Source organism: Neopelma chrysocephalum, unplaced genomic scaffold, assembly GCF_003984885.1.
Source record: "Neopelma chrysocephalum unplaced genomic scaffold, ASM398488v2 Primary Assembly neopelma1_22b, whole genome shotgun sequence".
NCBI classification, from domain to species: domain Eukaryota; kingdom Metazoa; phylum Chordata; class Aves; order Passeriformes; family Pipridae; genus Neopelma; species Neopelma chrysocephalum.
The window spans coordinates 15,545,855-15,567,390 of record NW_020897690.1 but is presented as its reverse complement, the minus strand read 5'-3'; the positions used below and the strand labels follow the sequence as shown (position 1 = coordinate 15,567,390).

General features: G+C 39.2%; 1 protein-coding gene across 1 annotated transcript in view; it reads right to left on the bottom strand.

The window, feature by feature from the left end:
* Window positions 1–21,536, bottom strand: part of GRB10 (growth factor receptor bound protein 10) — a 144,552-nt gene that overhangs the window by 100,561 nt on the left and 22,455 nt on the right. Inside the window, exon 2 of the mRNA XM_027680571.1 lies at window positions 7,473–7,570. Coding sequence (XP_027536372.1) covers window positions 7,473–7,523 — 51 coding nt within the window. The 5' untranslated portion in view covers window positions 7,524–7,570. The remainder of the gene's footprint in view (window positions 1–7,472; window positions 7,571–21,536) is intronic.

The window sequence follows — 21,536 nt, the reverse complement described above, 5'->3', positions numbered from 1 at the left end:
TTAACTTTAAAAAAAAGGATGAAATAAGTGCTTATGAAATATTGTCCTTCCTTTGATCAAACAGATTCCCTTTAGACTATGTAAGGCAAGAAAATGTACTGAGCATAACTTTACGCAAGGTCTGTATCTAGATACAGTTCTTGGAAATACTTAAATATAAGACAATATTATATCATTGGTCTCTTCCAAGGATAGAAAAGGCCTTTCTGAGCCAACAGGCATGGAAAACAGCACCAAGAATTTTCCAAGTCACAGTACTTTCTTGAAAAGTGACAGCTCCAAATGCACAGCAATCTTATCTTCCTCTTTGAAAAACAAAATCATCTCCTCTGATTATTATTTACTCATATCTAGAGCACAGAACATGTGTAGAAGGAAGGTTCATTAAAAGCACACCCCCCCAAACTATCTCTAACATAATTCTAGTTGATTACAACAAAGACAATTTAAAAAAAAAATGCTTCCATTCCCTTGTATTTCAGGTTTCTATTCTGTTATGTTTACACAGACATTTGAAGTATGAAGCTGTCTTAGGACTGGTACATCAACTTCTCTTTTAAGTTAGAGCTCTTACTACCATGAAAACACTTGAAATTCTCCAAAACAACCAGTTGGTAAAGAGCTTGTCAAATATTTACTCATTTGGAAAAGATCACATTCATTAAAAAAAATATACAGGATTTCATTTGGTGCTATAGCCTGCTAAGCTAATTGTTACCATTGCTTCAGAATGTTCTCATGAAGTTCTGTGAGAAAACACCAGAAAATGGTCTGTTTTTATCAACATGGATGTTTTTATAATTTGGAAGTGACATCTTAGAAGTTGCATACAAGTCAGAACCTAAAGAGACATACTGCTTTTGATTTTTATAGGATCACTGAGTGATTGGTGTTGGAAGAGATCTCGAATTCACTTGGTTCAACTCCCTGCTCAAGTAAAGCCACCTACAGCCAGTTGCCTGAGACCATGTCTGGATGGCTTTGGATTGAGATTCCACCCCCTCTCTGGGCAACCTGTAAGTTCTCAGTCACCCTCACAGTGGAAGAGTGTTGCCCAGTGTTCAGAGAGAATATCCTGTGTTTCAGATTGTGTTCATTGCCTCTGGTCACCAGGGAAAAGAGCCTGGCTCCATTCTCTTTGCACCCTCCCTTCAGGTACTTTTATATATATATATATTCATAAGATCACCCTCAACTTTCTCTGAAGTATAAAAGCAGTAAACTGTAGATTTAAAGATGTATGAAAAATAGAGCTAAATCAAGAGACTGCTTGCATGTCATGACATTACAAGACTAAATGATAGGTTCAGTCTAGTGTTCAAGCATGAAACCATTAACAGAAAGATGCAAAATAAACTTCTTTACTTAAATTCCTCACTTGATTTGAAACACCTACGTTGTTTCCTAACCACTGTTAGTAGTAACACAAGTAGCAAATGCTATGATTGACCACTAGAATGCCTTGAGTCCCTTTTTTTTTTTTTGTGGCTTGAAAAAGCTCATATAATTGAAAAATGTGGACCCAGCCACTTGAAATTTCGTGCTTGCATTCACCTTCATAAAAAGGCTTCATGTTTTGCCAACCAACTCCCATGTAAATTGGAATACAAAAGCAGAAGTGCAAACTGGTAAGTACAGACTTTCAGTTGGAAATGTAGAAAGGTAAACTGGTACATCAAAAAAAATAATTGATGTGTATTTTTTGTAAGAAGGGAAACCATAATCAATTGGATATAAGCTTAGTGTAAGATAGAAATTTCTTTTACATTATTTTGCTTCATATAAAATAGTCTGATGATACACCTTAGTGGTGGTAAGTACACTTCCAATGGCTTCTTTAAGAGGTAAGCACCACAATTTTATTTCAATGTTAGTGAAAACAATTGCTTTTGGGATAAGTTTTTAAACAGATTTCTTTCCAAGAAAAATAGAGGCTAGAAATCTAGCTTTAGTTAATCTTCAACGAAAACTACCAAGCAGCATCAACTCTATCTATAAAAAACATTTGCAGTCTGCACTCAGGGAGACAGATTTCATAACTTCATATTGGAGGCAACATGTCTTGTAAAAACATTCACTAATGTTCTCGCTGCTTTGTACTTTCTGTCTGCTCCAGTCCATCAACCCTCTACACCACATACATGTAAACTGTTAAAACAAGAGCATCGTCAATAAAAGATCTGTTGACTGACACCATATTTCACAAAGCTGATGACTTTCTGCATTGGCAGTAGCAACATTTCAGCTTTTCTTTATGCAATATGTAGAAGAATGATGCAATGCAATAATGCATCTGGTGTTTTTTCACTCAGCTATGCCCAAGGACTTTGAAAGACTGCCTGCGCACTCTAGTCCTTCCATATTGTCCTCTTAGCATCAAAAACCCAAACGCTGGGACAAATTCTATGTAAGTAGAATACTTGTATGTTTAAGCCTAATAGGACTAAATTAAGGTACTGTTTATTTTGAATCTTGAAAATCATGTATTGGGTTTGCAAGACAAGGCTGTGGCAGTGGGGGGGGCTACAGGGGTGGCTTCTGTAAGCAGCTGCCAGAAGCTTGCCCTATGTCCGGCAGAGCCAATGACAGCCAGCTGTAAGACAGACCCACCACTGGCCAAGGCCAAGGCCAAGGCCATGAGCAACAGTGGCAGTACCTCCCTTGGGGCAGGGAGTCCTTCACTGGATGATTGATACTGGATTTAAGAGAGGGAAAAATCCATTCAGTTGTGCCTGGGTTCCAGCCAGGGCAGGGTTAATTTTCTGCAGTAGGAGGGAGGAGACACAGCTAGGACCTGGAAGTTACTCTATATCACCTCATGTCAGTTGCTGGGGGTGGGGAAAAGGGACTCTTCCCAGGAGAAGGGGCATCAGGCTCCTTGAGCATTTTGCATGTGAATCATTCTCTCTTTCATAAACTTTTATTGTTAAAATTGTTGCTGTTACTGTTAATTTTCTTATCTCACTGCTGTTTCCAGTAAATTGTTACTATCTCAACCTGTAATTTTTGCCTTTTGTGCCTCCAATTCTCCTCTCTGGCCACCTTCATTGGGGGTGGGAGGGCAGTGTGGTTTGAAGAGTCTCCTTTGGAGAACTAAATTAGGGAGTACCATTCCTAAACCAAAACAACGGAGTGAGGAGTGGGAATATATGAGAGAAACAGCCCTGCAGAAACCAGGGTCAGTGACAAAGGAGTAGAAGGAGGCATTCCAGGAACTGGAGTTGAGATCCCCCGCAGCCTGTGGTGCAGGGGACCCTATGCTGGAACCTATGGATGCAAAAAGGAGGCTGTGACCCCATGTGAAGCCTGTGCTGGAACAGGGTCTTGGCAGGACCTGTGGACCCATGGGGAGAGAAGCTCACACTGGAGCAGATTTTCTGGCAGGACTTGTGACCCCACAGGTCACAGCAGTGGGTTCCTGATGGACTGCACCCCATGGAAGGGACCCATGCTGGAGTGGGAAGGACCCACATCGGAGTTCACGGAGGTCTGTCTCCAACGGGAGGGACCCTATACTGGAGCAAGGGAAGAGTGGGAGTAGTCCTCCCCTTAGGGAGGAAAGAGCAGCAGAGACAATGTATATTGGACTGCAGTCCCCATTCCCCATCCCCCTGCGTTGCTGGAGGAGAGGAAGGAGAGAAAATTGGGAGTGAAGTTGAGCCTGGTAAGAAGGAAGCAGTGGGGTAAAGGTGTTTTTAAGACTTGGTTTTATTTCTCATTACCCTACTCTGACTTGATTGGTAATAAATTCAATTAATTTCCCCCAGTCAAGTCTGTTCTGCCCATGATGGTAACTGGCAAGTTATCTCTCCCTGCCCTTATGTCATCCCATGAGCCTTTCATTATATTTTATCTCCCCTGCCCAGCTGAGGAGGAGAGTGACCAGAGCCACTTTGGCCTGATGTCTTTCTTACTACAATTGGTAAAAAAGATCTCCATAGACTCAATAAAAAATTTGTCAATACCCAACAAAACGAAGATTTTCAAATAGTGTAAGGCAAACAATGAGGGCCAAAACATAGGTCTTGACAGCCCTTCCCAAGTCTACTTGGAGATAAATTCTGCAATCAAATTTTTTTTTCATAGAGATTTCCTTAGGACAAGACATTTTATGAACGCAAACATGGACAGCAGCATGTATACTTATATTACACTAAATAACAGACAGTTCAATTCCACAGTGGCAGAGATAAGACTGAGTCACACAGAAGGCACCTTGACGTCACAAGGATGAAGATTATGGCAGCCATCAGTGTAATTATCTAATTAAATTAGAGATTTAATCAAATCAAAAAGGGTTGTTTCCCCATTTCACTAAAACAGAAACCCTCTCTTCTTTAACTGCCCAATCAAAGCAAACCACCTCTGAAAACGAAAAAACCAAGTTTCCCAAAAAACCACACTCACCAAGATGAAGCACTCTAGGAAAACAAGTATAACCTCAATATGCCATGGACTTGGATCAGACAACCTCCAAAGGTGTCACCTAACTTACTGTATCATTATATTGAAAACAAGGGTCCAAACTGCCATACTAAGACCTGGAAAACCTAGCTGTGCCTAGCCGTTCCTCCAGGTGAAGGCAAAGGAATGTCACTATTGCAGCTGTAGTACTGGCAGCACATCACCTTCACATCCACAAATCTGACATCATTAAAAGAGGCTTTCATTACAGTAGCTAGCCTCTGATTAGTTCTCCTAGGTATTTAATTCCCTACTCGTAAAGTGCACAAAGCTTCTCAAGTATGATGTGCAATATTCTGCTCTCTTATCTGATCAAGAGGATTATTGGCAATCCCAAAATCCACAGCTCTGTACACATATGAGAAAGCAATTTCCATTTTCTCCCTATTTTGTGACCAAGTACCTGTAGTTCATTTTATGCTGAGTTACAAGGCCTTTCTCTAATAAGAATTCAGCTCAATGAAAACAAACTCTTAATTATTACCAAAGTCATACCTGCATCTCAGTTATGAGAAAATAAACAGAAGGCAGAAAGTAGAAGATGAAGAGCAGCTCAGAATTTTATCCTCATAAATTGAGAAAAAACCTCATCCTTTTGTTATTTATGTCACTGAGACTTGTACAATTAATGCAAAGGGTTAAAGAACTAAATATTCCCCAAGAGTTCAAGTCACTGTACATAAATACTGTTGTGACTACAGATTGCAAAAGAACGGAAACACAGTAAATCATCCCATTTTTTCTGAGAAATTCTGGGACTATGTTCTGAATTTCCAGGAACAGAAGACAAACACTGCCAATTCTCACTGCCGGATTTTTATTGAAGAGTTCAAGAATTTGGAAAGGGCTCCTGAAAGCCACTGAAAGATAGTACAAAGCTAGAGATTGTTTTTAGGAGAATGCACTCAGTATGACTGGTTTATGTGCTAACTCCTGAGAAAGTTAAAAGAAAAAAAGGCTCTTAAACAAGACCTGAAAGCTTCTGAAAGCAGCAAAGGTTGTAAACAAAGAGCCCAGTAAGAATTTCAGAGCTCTATGCTTTGCTCATCTCCCCAAAACCAGAAAAAAAATGAAGAGCAGAGGTAGATTGACAACAAGACATCCCAAAGGTTATTCTGTAGTGCACACTCACTTATCCAGGTTCTCATTTTTCTTGGTTTGAATGTAATCCCAAACTCTGATATGTCAATTTATTCTAATACTGAAGTTACAGCATTAAGGTCCCAACCTTGGGATCTCTGGACCAGTGTCCTTCATAGACTTTCATTCATATTAAGTCAGAAAATGTACCGAAAAAATAGAATACTTTACACTCTAATCTAGAGCATATTTAGTTTAACCTTCTTTCAGCCCTTTACCAACAAAATGCTGGCACTGCAGCCAAATTTGAAAGACAACTTGATGAAAGCTCTTAAGTCAGATTTAGTAGGGGTGGAAAAACAGATGTTCAGGGTTTTTTTAATGCAAACTTCAGTTCTGACAGAAGGCACAGTAGTTGTGAATGGGCTTCCAAAGCTAGTCTTCAAACTGGTTATAAGCACTTAGGGTAGTTAATACACAGTCAGCTATGACCACAATTAAATGAGTCACTTTCCCACCATCTTAAGTCACCCATGTTACTCTGACACATTTAGTCTGCTGATTGCCCCAGACTAAAGCAGATTATCTACAGGGTTTTTCAGAGAAAATAAGTAACAATGAAAATTCACATTCTTACTTCCTATGAACCAGTAAAGACACTATTTTCACAAGTATGACTGACATTCAGTTAAAGAACTTGCAGCTCAAAAATGACTGCATATAATGTCAAGTTTCTCTTACATAGCTCTCCTCTCCCTCAGCTTTGCATTATGACTCAGATGATGCTCTAAATGAATTGGAAGCATAATTTCACAGTGCATCAAAATTATGAAGTCCAGGCATATCTATTCACATATTCTTTTAAAATCATAGATCCAAGTATAGTAACAGATTTTCAGAACACCCAATTTCTCAAAGTCCATTCTATTTTTATAGCTGCAAAAGCAGTTATAAAGGAACTGTTATGTTTTTCCTGTTATCAGGAAAAGCATTAAGGTACATTCAGCTGACAACTAAGCATATACTAACATTAGACTTTTAACTCATTTAAGGTTCCTGTTGGGAAAAAAAATTGTAAGTTGACACATTACAAAGCATGCATAAATACTATACTTTTTTGGGGAATTTTATTGCTGTTTCTGTTTGGGTTTTGTTTTTCTTCCAAATGAGTAGCATGACTGTAGGAATCACTACTAGTAATGTTTCTCTTGCGACAAAGAGAAAAGGTTTTAATGTCATATGACACTGTATAATTATTTGTGTATCTGCAGGGTCCAAAATCATAACTGAACCCTCAGGGTGGTAATCACATTATGAAAACAAGAGATAAAAAGTGCAAAAAGAAAAGGTCATATCCAAACTAAAGAATTTGCTGTTCTATAAAAAATTATGACAACTAAAACTGCCCATTAAAAAAAAGGAACGGTTACATGCATTTTTGCATAGTACCTTTGAAGTTAGCTGAGGGTTTATTAAAACATACTCTTTGTAATATGCCATATTGGCTGCTTAGATACAGCACAATGACTCAAAAAGCATAGGATCTAACCAAGTGTAAAAATCTCTGCCTTTGTTCCTACAAACATAGCATTCAGTAAGCATTGATACATTTCAGTGCAAGGCATTTCACTGATTTTGTAGCTTGCAATTTTTTTTTTTAAATAATTGACTTCTTCCAAATATGAAATGGCTTTTTTGAAGACAAATATAAAATCTTAATCAGTATATATTAGTGACCCAATTTTTTTCAGCAGCAGATCCTGAATACTGGATGGTAACAGAGGCTCTATTCCCAAATGTTAGCAAAACCCAGAGAATTGCCAGACAGCTATTAGCAGTTTGATGAAAATTTTGAATGCACAGTCAATCAGCGACACACAGCAATATGATGCTACAAGCTGACAGGAACATGCAGTTTCACAACTTACTATCCGATAAGGAAGATGTAAAAAGGAGTCTGGGCAGCCAGCTAAAGCCATTTGTTCCTTCAAATTTTCTTCAAATTACATATACTGCTTCCCAGGACCTGCAGAGTACAAACAAACTGTCAGAAACCATACTGAAGACATTTCATCAACTTATTATTGAAAATAGTTGGAGGGGGAAGACCGAGAAGACCAAGATGAGGTGATGAGGATTTGCATCAACTTGGGAGTAGCAATTCTGCACATTTGCTGTCTGTAGCCTAGAAAACACGTTCAATTTGGCATTTCATTTAAATTCCCAACATAACTATTCTCAGGCCAGGTGGCTCCTCCTTTATTTCCACTATCCTGGCAAAAACGAAAGCCTCTCTTTCATTGTAAAGCACTGAAACCTTGACCATTTAAAAATTGGCTCTCACCAATTGAGGCTATCTTTTCAATTGTGGAAAGAAAACACTGAAATCTGAGTTAATTAGGATTAAGATGACAGTCACTTATCATAGAATCGTTTAGGTAGGAAAAGACCCATAGGATCATCAAGATCCTTAAGTAGCATTAGCCTTCAATGCCTAGTTACACAACTTCAACGTTTACCCTTTCCTGCCTGCCTTTTCTCTCATGATTTTATTCTCACACAATCTATCAAATAGGGTGCCCCATACAAATTCATTCAAGTCTTGCATTTGCTCTTCTGAGTGATTATCAGCAACAGCTTTTCAAGGTGAGTAGTGTTTCTTTTAAGCATAGCTTCTGTGATCAGATACAGCTTGAAAAGAAACTGGCAAACATTTAGAGGTACATATGGCTAAAGAACTAAGAATGACAAAAGAGAAGGCAGTATTAAGACAATGTCAAGACAGTTATTTTAACTGTTGCCTCATAACAAAGGAAAGAAAAATAAACAAAAATAAATAGATATATAAAGCACTATTTGCTGCTCCAGCATTTCTTCCATCTACTGATATTCAACTGGAGACATTCCTGCAGACTAAGACAAGTGATGTCATCTCCAAGTAGATGAAAAATGGGTGACTGGAGAAGAGAGAACAGGCTGCAAAGCAGAGCCAGAACTTCTACCACAAGTGAGTTCCTGTCTTGTTTGCTCTTATTATCAATTATATATTCAAAACAAAAGCTTGAGTTTTAAACAGGCTACCCCCTGCTCTCTGCTAAGCATGAACTGTCACCAAACCAAAGCTGCCAGCCAGATTTATGGGACAGTTAAGTCAGAGACAAGAGTAAAGGACATCTTGGAAAAACTGTTCCCAGAGGAGTTGTAGCCTATGGTCTACATAAACCATGCACTCATCAAGGAAGCTTTATTTTATCTAGTTCCAGGATAAGTTAGGCTGAGGTATGGTTGCCTCCTCTTCTATCAGTAAGGCAGGCAAACTCCTGGGAACTCCTTTCCAGAAAGTAGTTACTGAGCTTCTGCAGTTTTCCATGATCAATTCATACAGCCAATTACCTTGGGAGGAAACTGCTTTTGGCAACAGCAAGTCTGAAAATCTATTCAACCCAATTTGCATAAATCAAGTTGTTTATTCTAGGTAAGTAAATGCTGTGGAAGAAGAAAGTTTAAACGCAAAAATCTTACAGCATTCACAGTGGAGGATGAAGCAGGGGGAGGCCAGCTCAAACATCTAACTCTGTAGGCACAATACCCAACTTGTACTATCGCTAGTCTTTAAAAATATAAACAGTGGTCTAAAGCCACATAACTATTTCTCCACACTTAAAAGTTTGCAGTAAGTTTTTAGGACTGATCTGAAGATTTCACTCTAATCACCCAGTTTGTTCCAGGAGAATTAAGCATCCATTTAAGAAAAGCTCTTAAAAACCTTTTCATTTTGGGAAGTACAGTTTTCTATAAGCACATGTACTGTGAAATTAGGCAAGCCACTGGAATGGCTGTTCTGAAGTTGGTCAAATGCATCAAGAACAAGGAGAACTGTATCATTAACCTCTAAACCCATCATGACTAAAAAAAGTTTACGTAAAGGGATAAGGGAAAAAAATTCAGCTTTATACTGCAACAGTTTTATGTTTATTATCACTTCAGTATTTAGAAAACAGGAAAAGGCACAACTGCTGCAATTTTAATGGTAAGTTATTTAGGGCTGAATATCAAAATACTGTCTTTTGATGTTTCAGCAAAAAGCTCCAATTCATTTATAGCAAGATAGATTAAATATGTTTCTAAACAATACCAGACCAATTTGTCTACTCTAGGGTGTGCTGCAGTTTATGCCACAGCCCCATTATGCCAATGGAAGATCATAAATTACCTCAAACAATAGTTGGAGTCAAGATTGCATAATTCATCAAGAACCATTTGCTTTACTGCTACATTCTTGAGTATTCATTTGTTAACACTGCAGAAACAGAGGAAAGCAATCTCTAGATGATATCATTCCTGGTCAGTCACACATTAACACTGATTTAAGATCACATCTCTTTTGTCTGTCTAAAAGCAGTTTATCAAACTAGTCCTACCCTAGGAATAAAAAAAGCCTTTGCTCACCTTTAAGATCTAAGGCCCTGTTGTACCACATCAACAAATAATAAATTCTATACGGACAGAACTCTATACTGAATTCACGTGTTCCGCAGATAAACATTAGGACTTAGAAAGAAAAAATAAATCAACTTTTCCTTTGCTGTTGCCCTAAACATGATTTTTAGCACTTCACTTCTCTTCAGATTGTAGCTGCATACAGACGTACGTATTCTTTCCACACAAGTTAAACAGCACAAATCGCAAAGAAGTATTGAAGTGCCAAGTTACTGCCCTTTTCCTAAAATGCCTTAGATGGGGGAGGGAAATTCCAAAGAATTGTAAATAGAAAAAAAGCTACGTAGTCAATCACTGTTACAAAACTCACTACTTTCAGTGGCGAGAACAACTGTCATGCAACATCGAGTGAAACAGCCTGTGCGCATTCATAAACAAGCAATTTCATGTGCTGTTATTGGCCTGAGAGTTCTGCCTTGGACAGAGTCCCTGAAAGAAGGACAGTCACGATAAACAAAGTTTCAAAGGTCATAAGACTAATTTTTGGTATGACATTCTCTAGATTAAAGAATAGACTATTGTGAGGCTTAGCTTTGATGTCTCAGTCTCTCAAAAGTGTTAAACCAACTCACATAATCTAAACAAAGATTGGTATTCATCCCGTATGGAAAACACTGGAGGTATGCATCCTGGAGGTTGTTGCTGGTATGAATGAGTTAGTTTAAGTCACAATCAAATTACCCACCTAACCAGTAGATTATGTTATTTATTAACTGTAAATTAAGCCAGGTGTGTTTTTTTGATTTATCACTTGCTCTCTGCACATTCCCAGCAGAGAAAACGGTATCTCACCCAGCACTCTGGAAGCAGACACAGCCTACGCACCTACAGATACTGCAGTAGGAAAATGGCAGGGGTATGGTCACTCTGCCAATTCAGGAAGTTTTCCAGGTTCTACATGTGCCATCTGTCAAAGTCTTTAAATTCAAGAGAAAAATAATTTTTAAAATTGCTTGCATATTAGTTGGGAACAGGAGGAAGGACAAAAAAAAAATATTTTAACCTGGCAGAGTTGCAAGACAACCTCCAGAGCTCTTGAAAACGGGATTTATGCTCTTTTATGAAAGGTAACTTAAAAAATATGTTGAATACTATACTCTTTTAAATATTTCATTATTTTTCTTCTGTATTGTTCTGCTTTCTGTAACTGAACTACGATGAAACAGGGAAGGGAAAAAAGCTTCAACATAGCCTTATATTTTGACCTATCTGAAGACTTTTCTCTAGGAGCTCAGGTTTAACATAACTAAATATCACTGTTCATTTCTCCCCACACTACAGCATGATGCTTAGCAGACCAAACCTGGATTTTTCCTAAGAAACTAGAACAAAGTCTTAAAACAACTGAGTTCATACAATATTCTCCCCTAAGTTACCTTCAGGACTGTCTGGGTTAAGTCTACTTGACTTATAATTTAACATCTTAAAGATTCAGGGAAAGAAGACCCTATCTGGCTGGTCCATAGAAGGAGCAATCTCCAAGACCTCAACTGGCCACTCACCTGGCTCCAGACTACCCACTACTTCACAGCACCTACAGACACATACATATATATGGATATCTGAATCACTGAAGCAGGTTTTCAAGAGGAAGCAAATAAATAGATACACCCAGCAATCCTCTACAACACAGGGCCTGAGGACCCATCCTCTGAAACTTTCTTCCTAATCTACTCCTATTGCCATAGTTACAATGGATATAAATTTGGATACAAGCAGCATGAGGCATGCCAGTAAATTTTCTGTAGTTGAAAGACCTGACAGCTAGCAATGTCCCCAGCTGCACTGAAACTGCGGGACCCAGATGTGCTTTTGCATTCAAGATCCACACAACTTCTCACAAGAAGGAAGCCTGAATGACAACTATGTGGGCTGAAAAAAAAGTGCCATCAGGTTCCCCAGCTGACTGGACTAAGGAGATTAGGTCCTAGAACACCCTTGGCAGCACACAAGTTTGCCATCAGATTTCATTGCAGCTTTAGTGATCAGTATGTATACGGATTCCTAAAGCATGTTGCCCTCTTTTGGTGATGGTTTCAGGTAGAGACTGTGTCAGTTTACAAGACTGAGGATGCCCTCCACTCCCAAGGTGATAACTTGATCAGCAGGACTCAAAGGTTCATTAGTGCAGGCTGTCAAACAGATAAAACCGAAAGACTCCGACTTCAAACAATACTGGCAGCCTTCTGTGCACAGAACAACACAGCATTGCTTTGCTGGGCACTCAGAGGACCGGATTCATCATCTCAAACATTTTATTGACCACTTTCCCAATTTACTCAGTCCAAACATATGCTTGCTTCTCTCCCCAGCTCTAAACGTCCCTCCTCACACCCCAAGTCTCCAGGTTTTCCATGCCGGAAAATAATACTTGGTCAATTTCCCTTCAAACAAGTTTTTTTTTCCTCCAAAACATCTCCCCAAACACTCCAGAAAGGCATCACTCTCCATCCACAAAAGATTCAATGACACGATCCTCAACACCCTGATGGCCTACTGAGATTAGCAGCAGGTAATATTTAAGAATACTTGTAGCTTTCCCAATTTCTTCCCACTTCCCTTGCACAAGTCGGTATCTGCAAACACGTTTTGTTACACGTACATACCCAAAAGGCATTTGCAAGTCTATGATACAGAGCAACTGCCTAACTAGAGAAATACTTTGAACATCTTTGAAAACAAAGCATTGTTCTAGTTAAAATTTCAAGTGAGTGTTGCACACTAAAATGAAAAGCATTGTTCAAAATATAAATCATCAATCAAAAGCACTTCAGTTACGTCCAAACACTCCCACGAATCCATACTAAAAAATCTGATCTTATAAAAAAAGGGAATATAATTCTCTTTTGCCATTCTTAATTGCAAAGCTGTTAGTCTAAATATTACACCTTGTAAAGGAAGCCACTTGCCATTGTAATTTTGCCAGAAAGTGAAGAATCTTGGCAACAGCAATTCAGGCTTTTGAAAGCCAAAACAGATATATACTTCAGAAGAAGTACAGAAGAGCTGATGCCATCCCACTTCCAGTCTTGCCAAATAAAATTAAATAAAATATAGGCAGTTCAGCACTTTTTTGTTTCCTGAATCTGCCTAAAATTTTGAAAAGGCTCAAGACTTATAGCCTGTGAATTCATGTTCACCTCCTGACAGAGCAGGTTCACTGACAGCAAAGATAAAGTCCTGGGAGAAAAATAGAGAAATAGGACTTAGCCTGTCTATGTAAGGATTTTCCCCCTTATGTCTGAAGGAAGTATTCCAGGTAAAAACAAACAAACAAATAAAAAACAAAACAACAAAAAAACTACAAAAAAACCCCCCAAAACAACAACAAAAAACACCCCAAACCTATAATGAACTTTAGAAACGTTTCCAAAACTCTGCAATTTCACTCTCTCCCTTAATCACTGAAAATCTTCTGCCTTTTAACAGCTAAATCCATAGCTTTGAAGCAGGAACCTTAGCAACTAAACAGAGACTGTACCCAAGTCTAAACAAAATGTTAATTAGACAGCAACTGAAATAAAAAACTATGCAGTATACAGGAGACAACCCCATCACCAAGCCATATGCAGAGGTAGGGCAGGTCCACAGATGCATGACTGGGTCAGGAGATACATAGGGAAGCAGCCCAAGGTGAACTTCAGAGAATGCAATGACTAACGGTCCCTAATTTTGTATGTACAGATCCTCACAACATTCTTTGCCTCCAGAGAACCGAAAAAATACTATCTCTATTCTCTGTGTTATCATTGCCTTGTCCCCCCTCCCCACCTCAATTTAGTCATATTTCTCGAAAAACAGAATCCAAAGTTTTATAATTTTGGGAAGCAGTCTAAATAATTATTTCCTTATGTTATTTTAGGCTTTTATTTTCCAACCTGAAGACTTAGAGTGAAGTTATACAACAGGCAAGATGATTTAAAAGCTTTTTACTGCCAAGAACAGGACAGATGTCCCACTCTCTTCATCAGCCCCTGCTCTGCATTCTTCCTCCACTTCCTCCCAGCAACTTCATGGCACTCCCTCCTTCTCCCCCTTTTGTGTCATGTATGGTCCTTAATGAGTTCAGCTTGTTTTAATTAACACATTTATTTTGCTGGGTTAGTGTTCTGCTAAGGAAACAAGTGTAATAAACTTAGATCTGACAGGCAGTTCAGTTGGCACAATGTGAGTGGCAGGAGACCACAAGGAAGAGGGGAAAGGAACACGATCACCTCCTTCCAGTGGCAGCAAACTACTGCATTGGCCAAGGAAACGTGAACTTTCATTTTCTTTGTTTACTGCCATTAGGAGCTGGCAAATCTTTCCTACTGCATGTCTGTGAGATTACTTCTTTCCAGGCATCTCACAGAAGTTAAACATCTGGAGAAATTTCCAAATAAAATATAAAGTTGCATTTTTCTCAAAGCCATTTACTTTCACCTTGTGGTACCAACTCAACTGAAGTCTGCTTTTGTTGCATACTTACCAAAACACTGCTTTTTGCATTCAACACACTAATGAGCCCTAATGCTTTCAACCTGCAACTGGTGTGAATGATGTGGAATGGTGCTCTGGGGTCGAACTTGGAAGCCAATGGCTCTAGACCCCCCAGCCCAGAGACTAAACTACACACAAGACATTTTTCTACCCAACTCCCATACAATTACAGCAAGTTCAGCCTGACAAAATTTAGGAGAGAAAACAGTTGAAACATATATACAAAGCTTTGATAGAGGGACTTTTAAATTCATAGAGTAGCAATCTGTAGCAAGTATGCCCTGTTTTCAGCTTCTGTTCCCTCATTTCTCGACAACACTCCTTTATTTGAGGAGAATCTTCCAGAGTATGCAAAAGCCTTTCCTCCCCTTCTGGCTGATGCAAAAGACAGATATACAAAAAAAAAAAAGAAACAGAACAAAAGGTAATCTCCTATCACATTACCTACTGATCAGTTTTTCATGCATTTTAAGCCTGTTTCATCCAAATGATCCATTCATCCATCATTACAGCTATTCAAGTCTATTTTTCTTTACTTGGATGCTTTATGCACGGAGCTCAGCAAAGCTTCTCAATGAACCTGCTAGTTTTTGTAACACCATACTGGCTACAGAGGGCTGACCATAAGACACTTCAAAACCAAAATGCACAGAAAGCTACAGAGATCTGTCAATACCATTCACATCCCTCCTTACGTCTCTCCTGCTCTCCAAAGTCTTCAGGTAAGTTAAAATACTGGATCTAAAACTTCATCATAGTGGAGCAAGGACATTAGACATTAGGTTTTTCACTTTGATGATTTACAGGGTTTAATACTGATAGTTAACACAGTTAAGCGTACATGTGTCACTTGCTGTTCTCCCGGTAAAAGATTTTTTTAAGAGTTATTGACTAGGATTTTCAAAAGCTTTTATTTAGACATCAAGGTTTATGGTTTTAAAGCGAATCAATTGACAGAGGGTTTTACAGTTATCTATAATTTATGTTCATGAATAAGCACTAGTTTAGTTACATTGTCTAATACCATATAAACAGTTGAAGCTGGAAGGCAAGTTTAGACATTTCAATTCAAACACCAGGCTACTCACTAAGATAGTATCTTTTTGAAATACTATTAGAGGTACACTTAAGTGTGCAGGTTATTCTCAGCATATCTCATTTGTATGGTTAGAACACTCTGAAAAAAATTACATGCTGCGAGCAGAGATTCATTCCCCAATATCAACAGTACGTTAATTCACCCTCCAAAGAATTTTGAGGTGACATATTCCCAAACATGGTTTATTCTAAAGAATTCAACTGTTGAAACAATCACTATAGAGACACCACAGTAAGTAACAATAGCATGGAGTAAAATGAAAAAGCAAACCCACTTCACGTCTCATGCACAGCAGGGTAAGAGTAACCATCGTGTATCTTGTAAGCGATAACTCAATAAAGCCAGGAGAGCCCTGGACTACATCAACCCGGAGCAAGCAGATGACCATGAACTCTGCTTCTAGTTGCAAAGAGTGCAAGGAGGCAGCTCCAACAAATACTGTGTTGCTCTTGGGATGAACAGAAAATCCTGTCTATTCAAGAGGGCTATAATAAAGAAGTGCAAAAGATAATGCAAAGAAACTTAAAGGAATACATACACTCTTGATTGATTAACTGGAACATAAAAACTGTACCCAGTTTGGAGTCTGCACTTATTCACTCCCATGCAATGAAGCACCAGCAGTGCCAGAGCACACTCAACTCCAAAAAACTGCTTGCGGTTTTAAGATACTGATGTCATAGATACCTCATATGTACTTTAACGCTGCCTTACTAACAAATCACAACAATCTCTTCTTAGAGCAAAGAGACCATTTTGTAATCTCAGATGCATTTGCTGGTATTATGCAACACACAAGCTTCAAATCCACGGGTGGCTTATAGTTAGCAGCAGGCAATCAGTGTAGACTTTCAGAAAAAAACTAAAATGTTACTGGTGCTCTATTCTTGATTACAGGCTAAGAATTTCTATAAATAAATAAATAAATAAATAAAGAATAGTGGACATGCAAAAGTCTTTCTTAACCCCTTTTGCTTTTCAGCCCTTGAAAAACAGTTTCAAGCTGACATCTCAAAAGCAAGTATGCTGACCTACTTGCAAATATAATACCACCCTGGGACAAACAGGGCATAGCTTTTTCAAATAAGTGTAAGCAAAACAGAACCTACAGGATAGGTTAATGTTTTGTAGAAGGGCTAATGTTCAATGAAAAGCTGAAATCTGGCCAATTGATCACATGTTTTATGTGCATTAGTGTATATTTCTTTATTGCTATTAACAGGTACCTGCAGAGAGGAAGAAAGAGAATTATTCCCTCCTTAGATACTGAAGGTCACAAGGTCACCAAAATCCCAGTTTAATGAAGACTCTGGTGAGGTTGCAAGTGTCAGCTTCCACCAACCCTTTCAAAATGCAGTGTTGGAAAGCACAGTAAAGAAAACTGAAATAATACCACCCAGGCTTCATAGACTATGTCAACTTAATTAGAACGGTATTTTGGCAGCACCGAAAGATTATATATCGAAGGCTGGGTAGCAGGCCAAATACTCGACTAGAGTATTTTGCCAAGCCACCTACATTAAGAGCTACTTCCCTGTACTTTCAGGATGCCATAAAGGAAATCTGTTGTTTCAGGCCTTATTAGACTATTTAACAATGGTATGAGATGCTGAATATCACCATCACTGAAGGTTAACTAGACACACATTAAACAAGGAACATGCCTAGTTAACCTTCAGACTACAGAGCTGATGAAGGGGAACATTTGTTCTCAAAGGGTGTAGGCTCCAGATATAGCCAAAGTGCCTTCCCTCCGTACCAATGTACTTTAACCCACAAAACACCTGTACTCCAAGCCTGGAACCCACACACAGGTCCCATCTGCATTCTCCCACCTCCGAGGTTGTCTAACTGGTACTGGCAGCATTAGAAAGGATGGAGAAGACAGCACCTAAGTGTCCCCACACACAACGTCATTTTACAGGCCTGCAGTACACTGCCCACAGAAGCAAATCAACATCCAGGCTACACACAGAATTGACCACAACACTAATATAGGATATGAAGAAAGTCACATACCCAAGGTATGCATACAGGAGAAATGTACACCCCTGCATTGCCACATCAGTCAGTGAGGAGAAACAGGCTCTCTTTATGTACAGTCCATCTCATTACATGGCAGCTATCTAAAAGATGTCAGAGAAAGCTGGGGTTTGGATGAGATGAGCTCAAGAGGCCACTTACAACCTACACAATTCAATGAAGCACACCACTGGAGCACCTGGTTCTTTCCACTGACTACAAAGGGAGTTTAGCAAACTGGCTCAGATGCAGCCATCCACAATCTAGAGGCACAAAACCAGCCAGAGGAATCCCCCCCCAGTGTTCAGCACCTAAACTTTAGACTCTCGGCACCTCTGGACAAGACTTTTCGTCTCTGTACTGCAGGAGTCAATCCTGACAAAGCTTCAGTTTCTCCTAGCAATTTTCAGGGTTTGATTTCACTCAGTATGTGCATACATATATATATATGTATTATATATATTATATATATAATACATGTACTCTACATATATATATATTATACATGTAGTCTTACACGCGTATGTAAACTCTGTAAACAGATGAGATTCTTTAGCTGCAGCACAGAATGCAAAAGAAAGCTCTTTCAGCTGACAAGGCAGAAGTCAGTCCACCTCAAACAAAACAAAACAAAAAAAATCTCAGTTTTCTTCCCTGAACTTCCTTTGCTGTTTGAGGCAGAGATTTTGTTCACACTTTGCTCCTCCAAAAAGTTCTCCCCCTCCCAATATACACTGCAGTGTAAGAAAACAAAAGATTTACCAAAAAAAGCAGACTAGCTATCTTGTAAAAGCCTCTGTGAATATCAGAAATTTGAAATTTCTGATTGCTGCTGTTAATTGAAGAAATAACAATTCAAAAAGATTTTTTAGCTTTGTATTTTGATCTGTGAAAGCATTCACTCATAATTAATACAATCAATTTGACAGATGCATCAGAAGTCTTGATTTTCATTTCAGCCTCACTAATTAGCCGTTCTATTTTATTAAAACCCAGCTCTGCACAAAGAGATGGCTTCACACAACTGCCTTCTTCCCGTAAATACCTCCCACAGGCTTTCATGCTACTTTCTGTCATTAGAAAAGGGTGAATATTCCCTTCACCTAAGGCTCTGATGCTTACAGATCTCAGCAATCACTAGCTTGTAATATTCCCCACCTCCTTCAAATAGACAGCAGTACCACAGAATTTGCCACCAGTGTCTGATACTCTCTCCTCTTTATGGCATTACTGTTCTGAGATAAATTACACTATGGCTTGGAAACTATCAGATTAGTTTCCTGCAACATCTTTGCCTACGCATCTTTTCCAGTCCGATAACTCATATAAGTCAATAGCCTAAAATAAGCAGCACAATTTTCATGAGGACTGTATCATTTAACTAAATGACAACCTCTTCATTATACAAAACCAAAAAGCTTCTCTCCAAAACACAAGACAGAAGCAGAAATTCACTGAAGCTGGATGCCTCTCAAGAGCCAGATTTAAAAAGGCTGGTCCATACAGAACTCTCTTCTCTCCATGGCAGGAAATGATAGCCATTGTTCCCAGAGAAGCACCCAGTTGTAGAACTTCCTAGTGTTGTCTCCTAAGCTACTGGCATACCTTTATTCTCTGCTCCTGCAGAAATGCAACAACACATTGCATAATGCAATCAGTCTCAGTGGGACTATGCAGAACAGTGAAACATGCAGCAGGAATAACATGGATATAATTTTTCCCACGACAGCAAGTAGCAGCACTGGTCAGAAAAGGTCTTGCAGCTAGAATAAAGAAATGCAGGATTATAGGAAACTACTACCAACAGATGGAGAGGGAGAAATATTGAGCATACCAGGAAACAACACACCTGAATTTTTCCCATGGTCTGAGGGACAGAAAGACATGGCTGGTTTCCTACCAGACTTTGAGGATAGATCCCTAAGTCTTAAGACAGATCTCTGTCTAGCAGGTTAAGCCTTTTAAGGTTTAAATGTCTCATGAGAACCACTTTTAAAAATACCAAAAAAGACAACTGGAAAGCACAGTTTTGCACCAAGTCAGAACACAAGCAATGTCCTCTGTGAAGGCCACATGTGCCAAGGACTAGGCTCCAGCTCCCGGCACTTGAGCAGCACTGAAGTTTTCATTCTCTGGATGGAAAGTACAACACTGTTGAGCATTTGCTCTGCAGAAAAGTTAAGAAATCAGCCCGTAGAGTCAGACAAAATTAAGTAAACGTGCCATTCGTTACTGGAAACCTTCTCCCTCGTATCCAGTGACAGGATGTATGAGAATGGTTCACAGCTGAGTCAGGGGAGGTTCAGACTAGATATACAGAAACAATTCCTCTACCAAGAGGCTGGTCAAACACTGGAACAGGCTTTCTAGAGAGGTGGTCAATACCCCAAGTCTGTCAGTGTTTAAGAGGCACTTGGACAATGCCCTTAGCAACACGCTTTGACTTTTGGTCAGTCCTGAAGTGGTCACACAGTTGGACTGGATGATAATTGCAGGTACCTTTGAACTGCAATGTTCTATTCCATTTGTTGAACATTCAAGGAACATTGTTTTATACCAAAATGGCTTTATCTGCACAAATGCTTAACTGAAATTCAGGACATTCTCTTTCTTTAATTTGTAAATTTTTTTCCTGATCTAAGTCAGGCATCGATGCAACACTGAAAACAACTACTTCTAGAAATGTCCATCTCGGAACACTCAGGTGCTCTCTTGCCATCAAATTTAAGCTTATGGAAAAAACAACAGTCAGTTGAGAAATAGTAAATTTCCCCTTAACAACCCTATTCTGTCTCAAAGCAAGAGTAAAACCACTCAGAGTGAAAAACAGTTTAGGAAAAACAGTTTTATTTGACATTGAAATGGACGGGGAAGTTCAGGGGATCAAGTGCTATGTCCAATGTGAGAGGCTGATAACATCCCACAGCCATCTCAGGAACCACTCGGCCACCCTGCCAGGGCAAGGTTCACAGTGTCCCACATTTTATACGCTATTCCCACTTCTCATCCTGCACCCTCACTTCCAGCACATGGCTCTCAGCTAAACCGTGCAAGTTTGCACCAATGGCTGGCCAGTGATATTGGTCGGCAAGGGACCAGTTAACAATACGAATTTCACAAGCCCACTATTACAAAACAGATATGAGCAAGTACTCTGTTGGCAATTAGAGCTCCAGCTTTATTTTATTTATTCTAGTATAAGAACAGATGTTGCAGTTATTCAAAGGTTTTCACAACCTTAATTGCTGACCTTAATTGTTGTTAATCTTTCCCATGAAGTGGAGACAGACAGACGCCATCCTTATTTTGTGAAGAAGATAGTGAGCTGCAGGGTATGAATAATAAAAGACAGTATTGTCTGCCTTCTCCCTCCTGTGTGAAATACAAGGGTATTGGGATTGGCTGGCAGCATGGAAGAAAAAGAAAGAATGAATGATTCAGCTGTTTTATTTATTTTTTTGAAGGATCCATCTACTACAGGATTGAGCCGTGACACTGACATTTCTTCCCCCTCCCCGGGAGCGAGTGAAGCTTCCAAGTGCCAGCTAAGGAAGTGCTGTATTTAGACTTCACGATGCCTGAAACAGCTGATACACAAAGCACCCTGTCCACCTCATTGAGCATCACTCAGGCTGTAGTATTAAGAAGCAAAGCATAGAGTTTCACAGGGCAGTATTAGGTTTCATAAACAAGTTCTCAGACTGGACAAGAAAGCAGCATTTAATTATGTGCTAGAAATATTGCAAAAGATACATGAGAGCTTCCCAGGTCTTCTCCTTTGCCAGTGGGAGGTTTGCCTGACACTTCTTGCTCAGGTGTGGAAAGTTTATATCCATCTTTTTGCTGCAAAAGTTGGAGAGTTAAGTTTTCTAACCAAGAAGTACATTCCTCT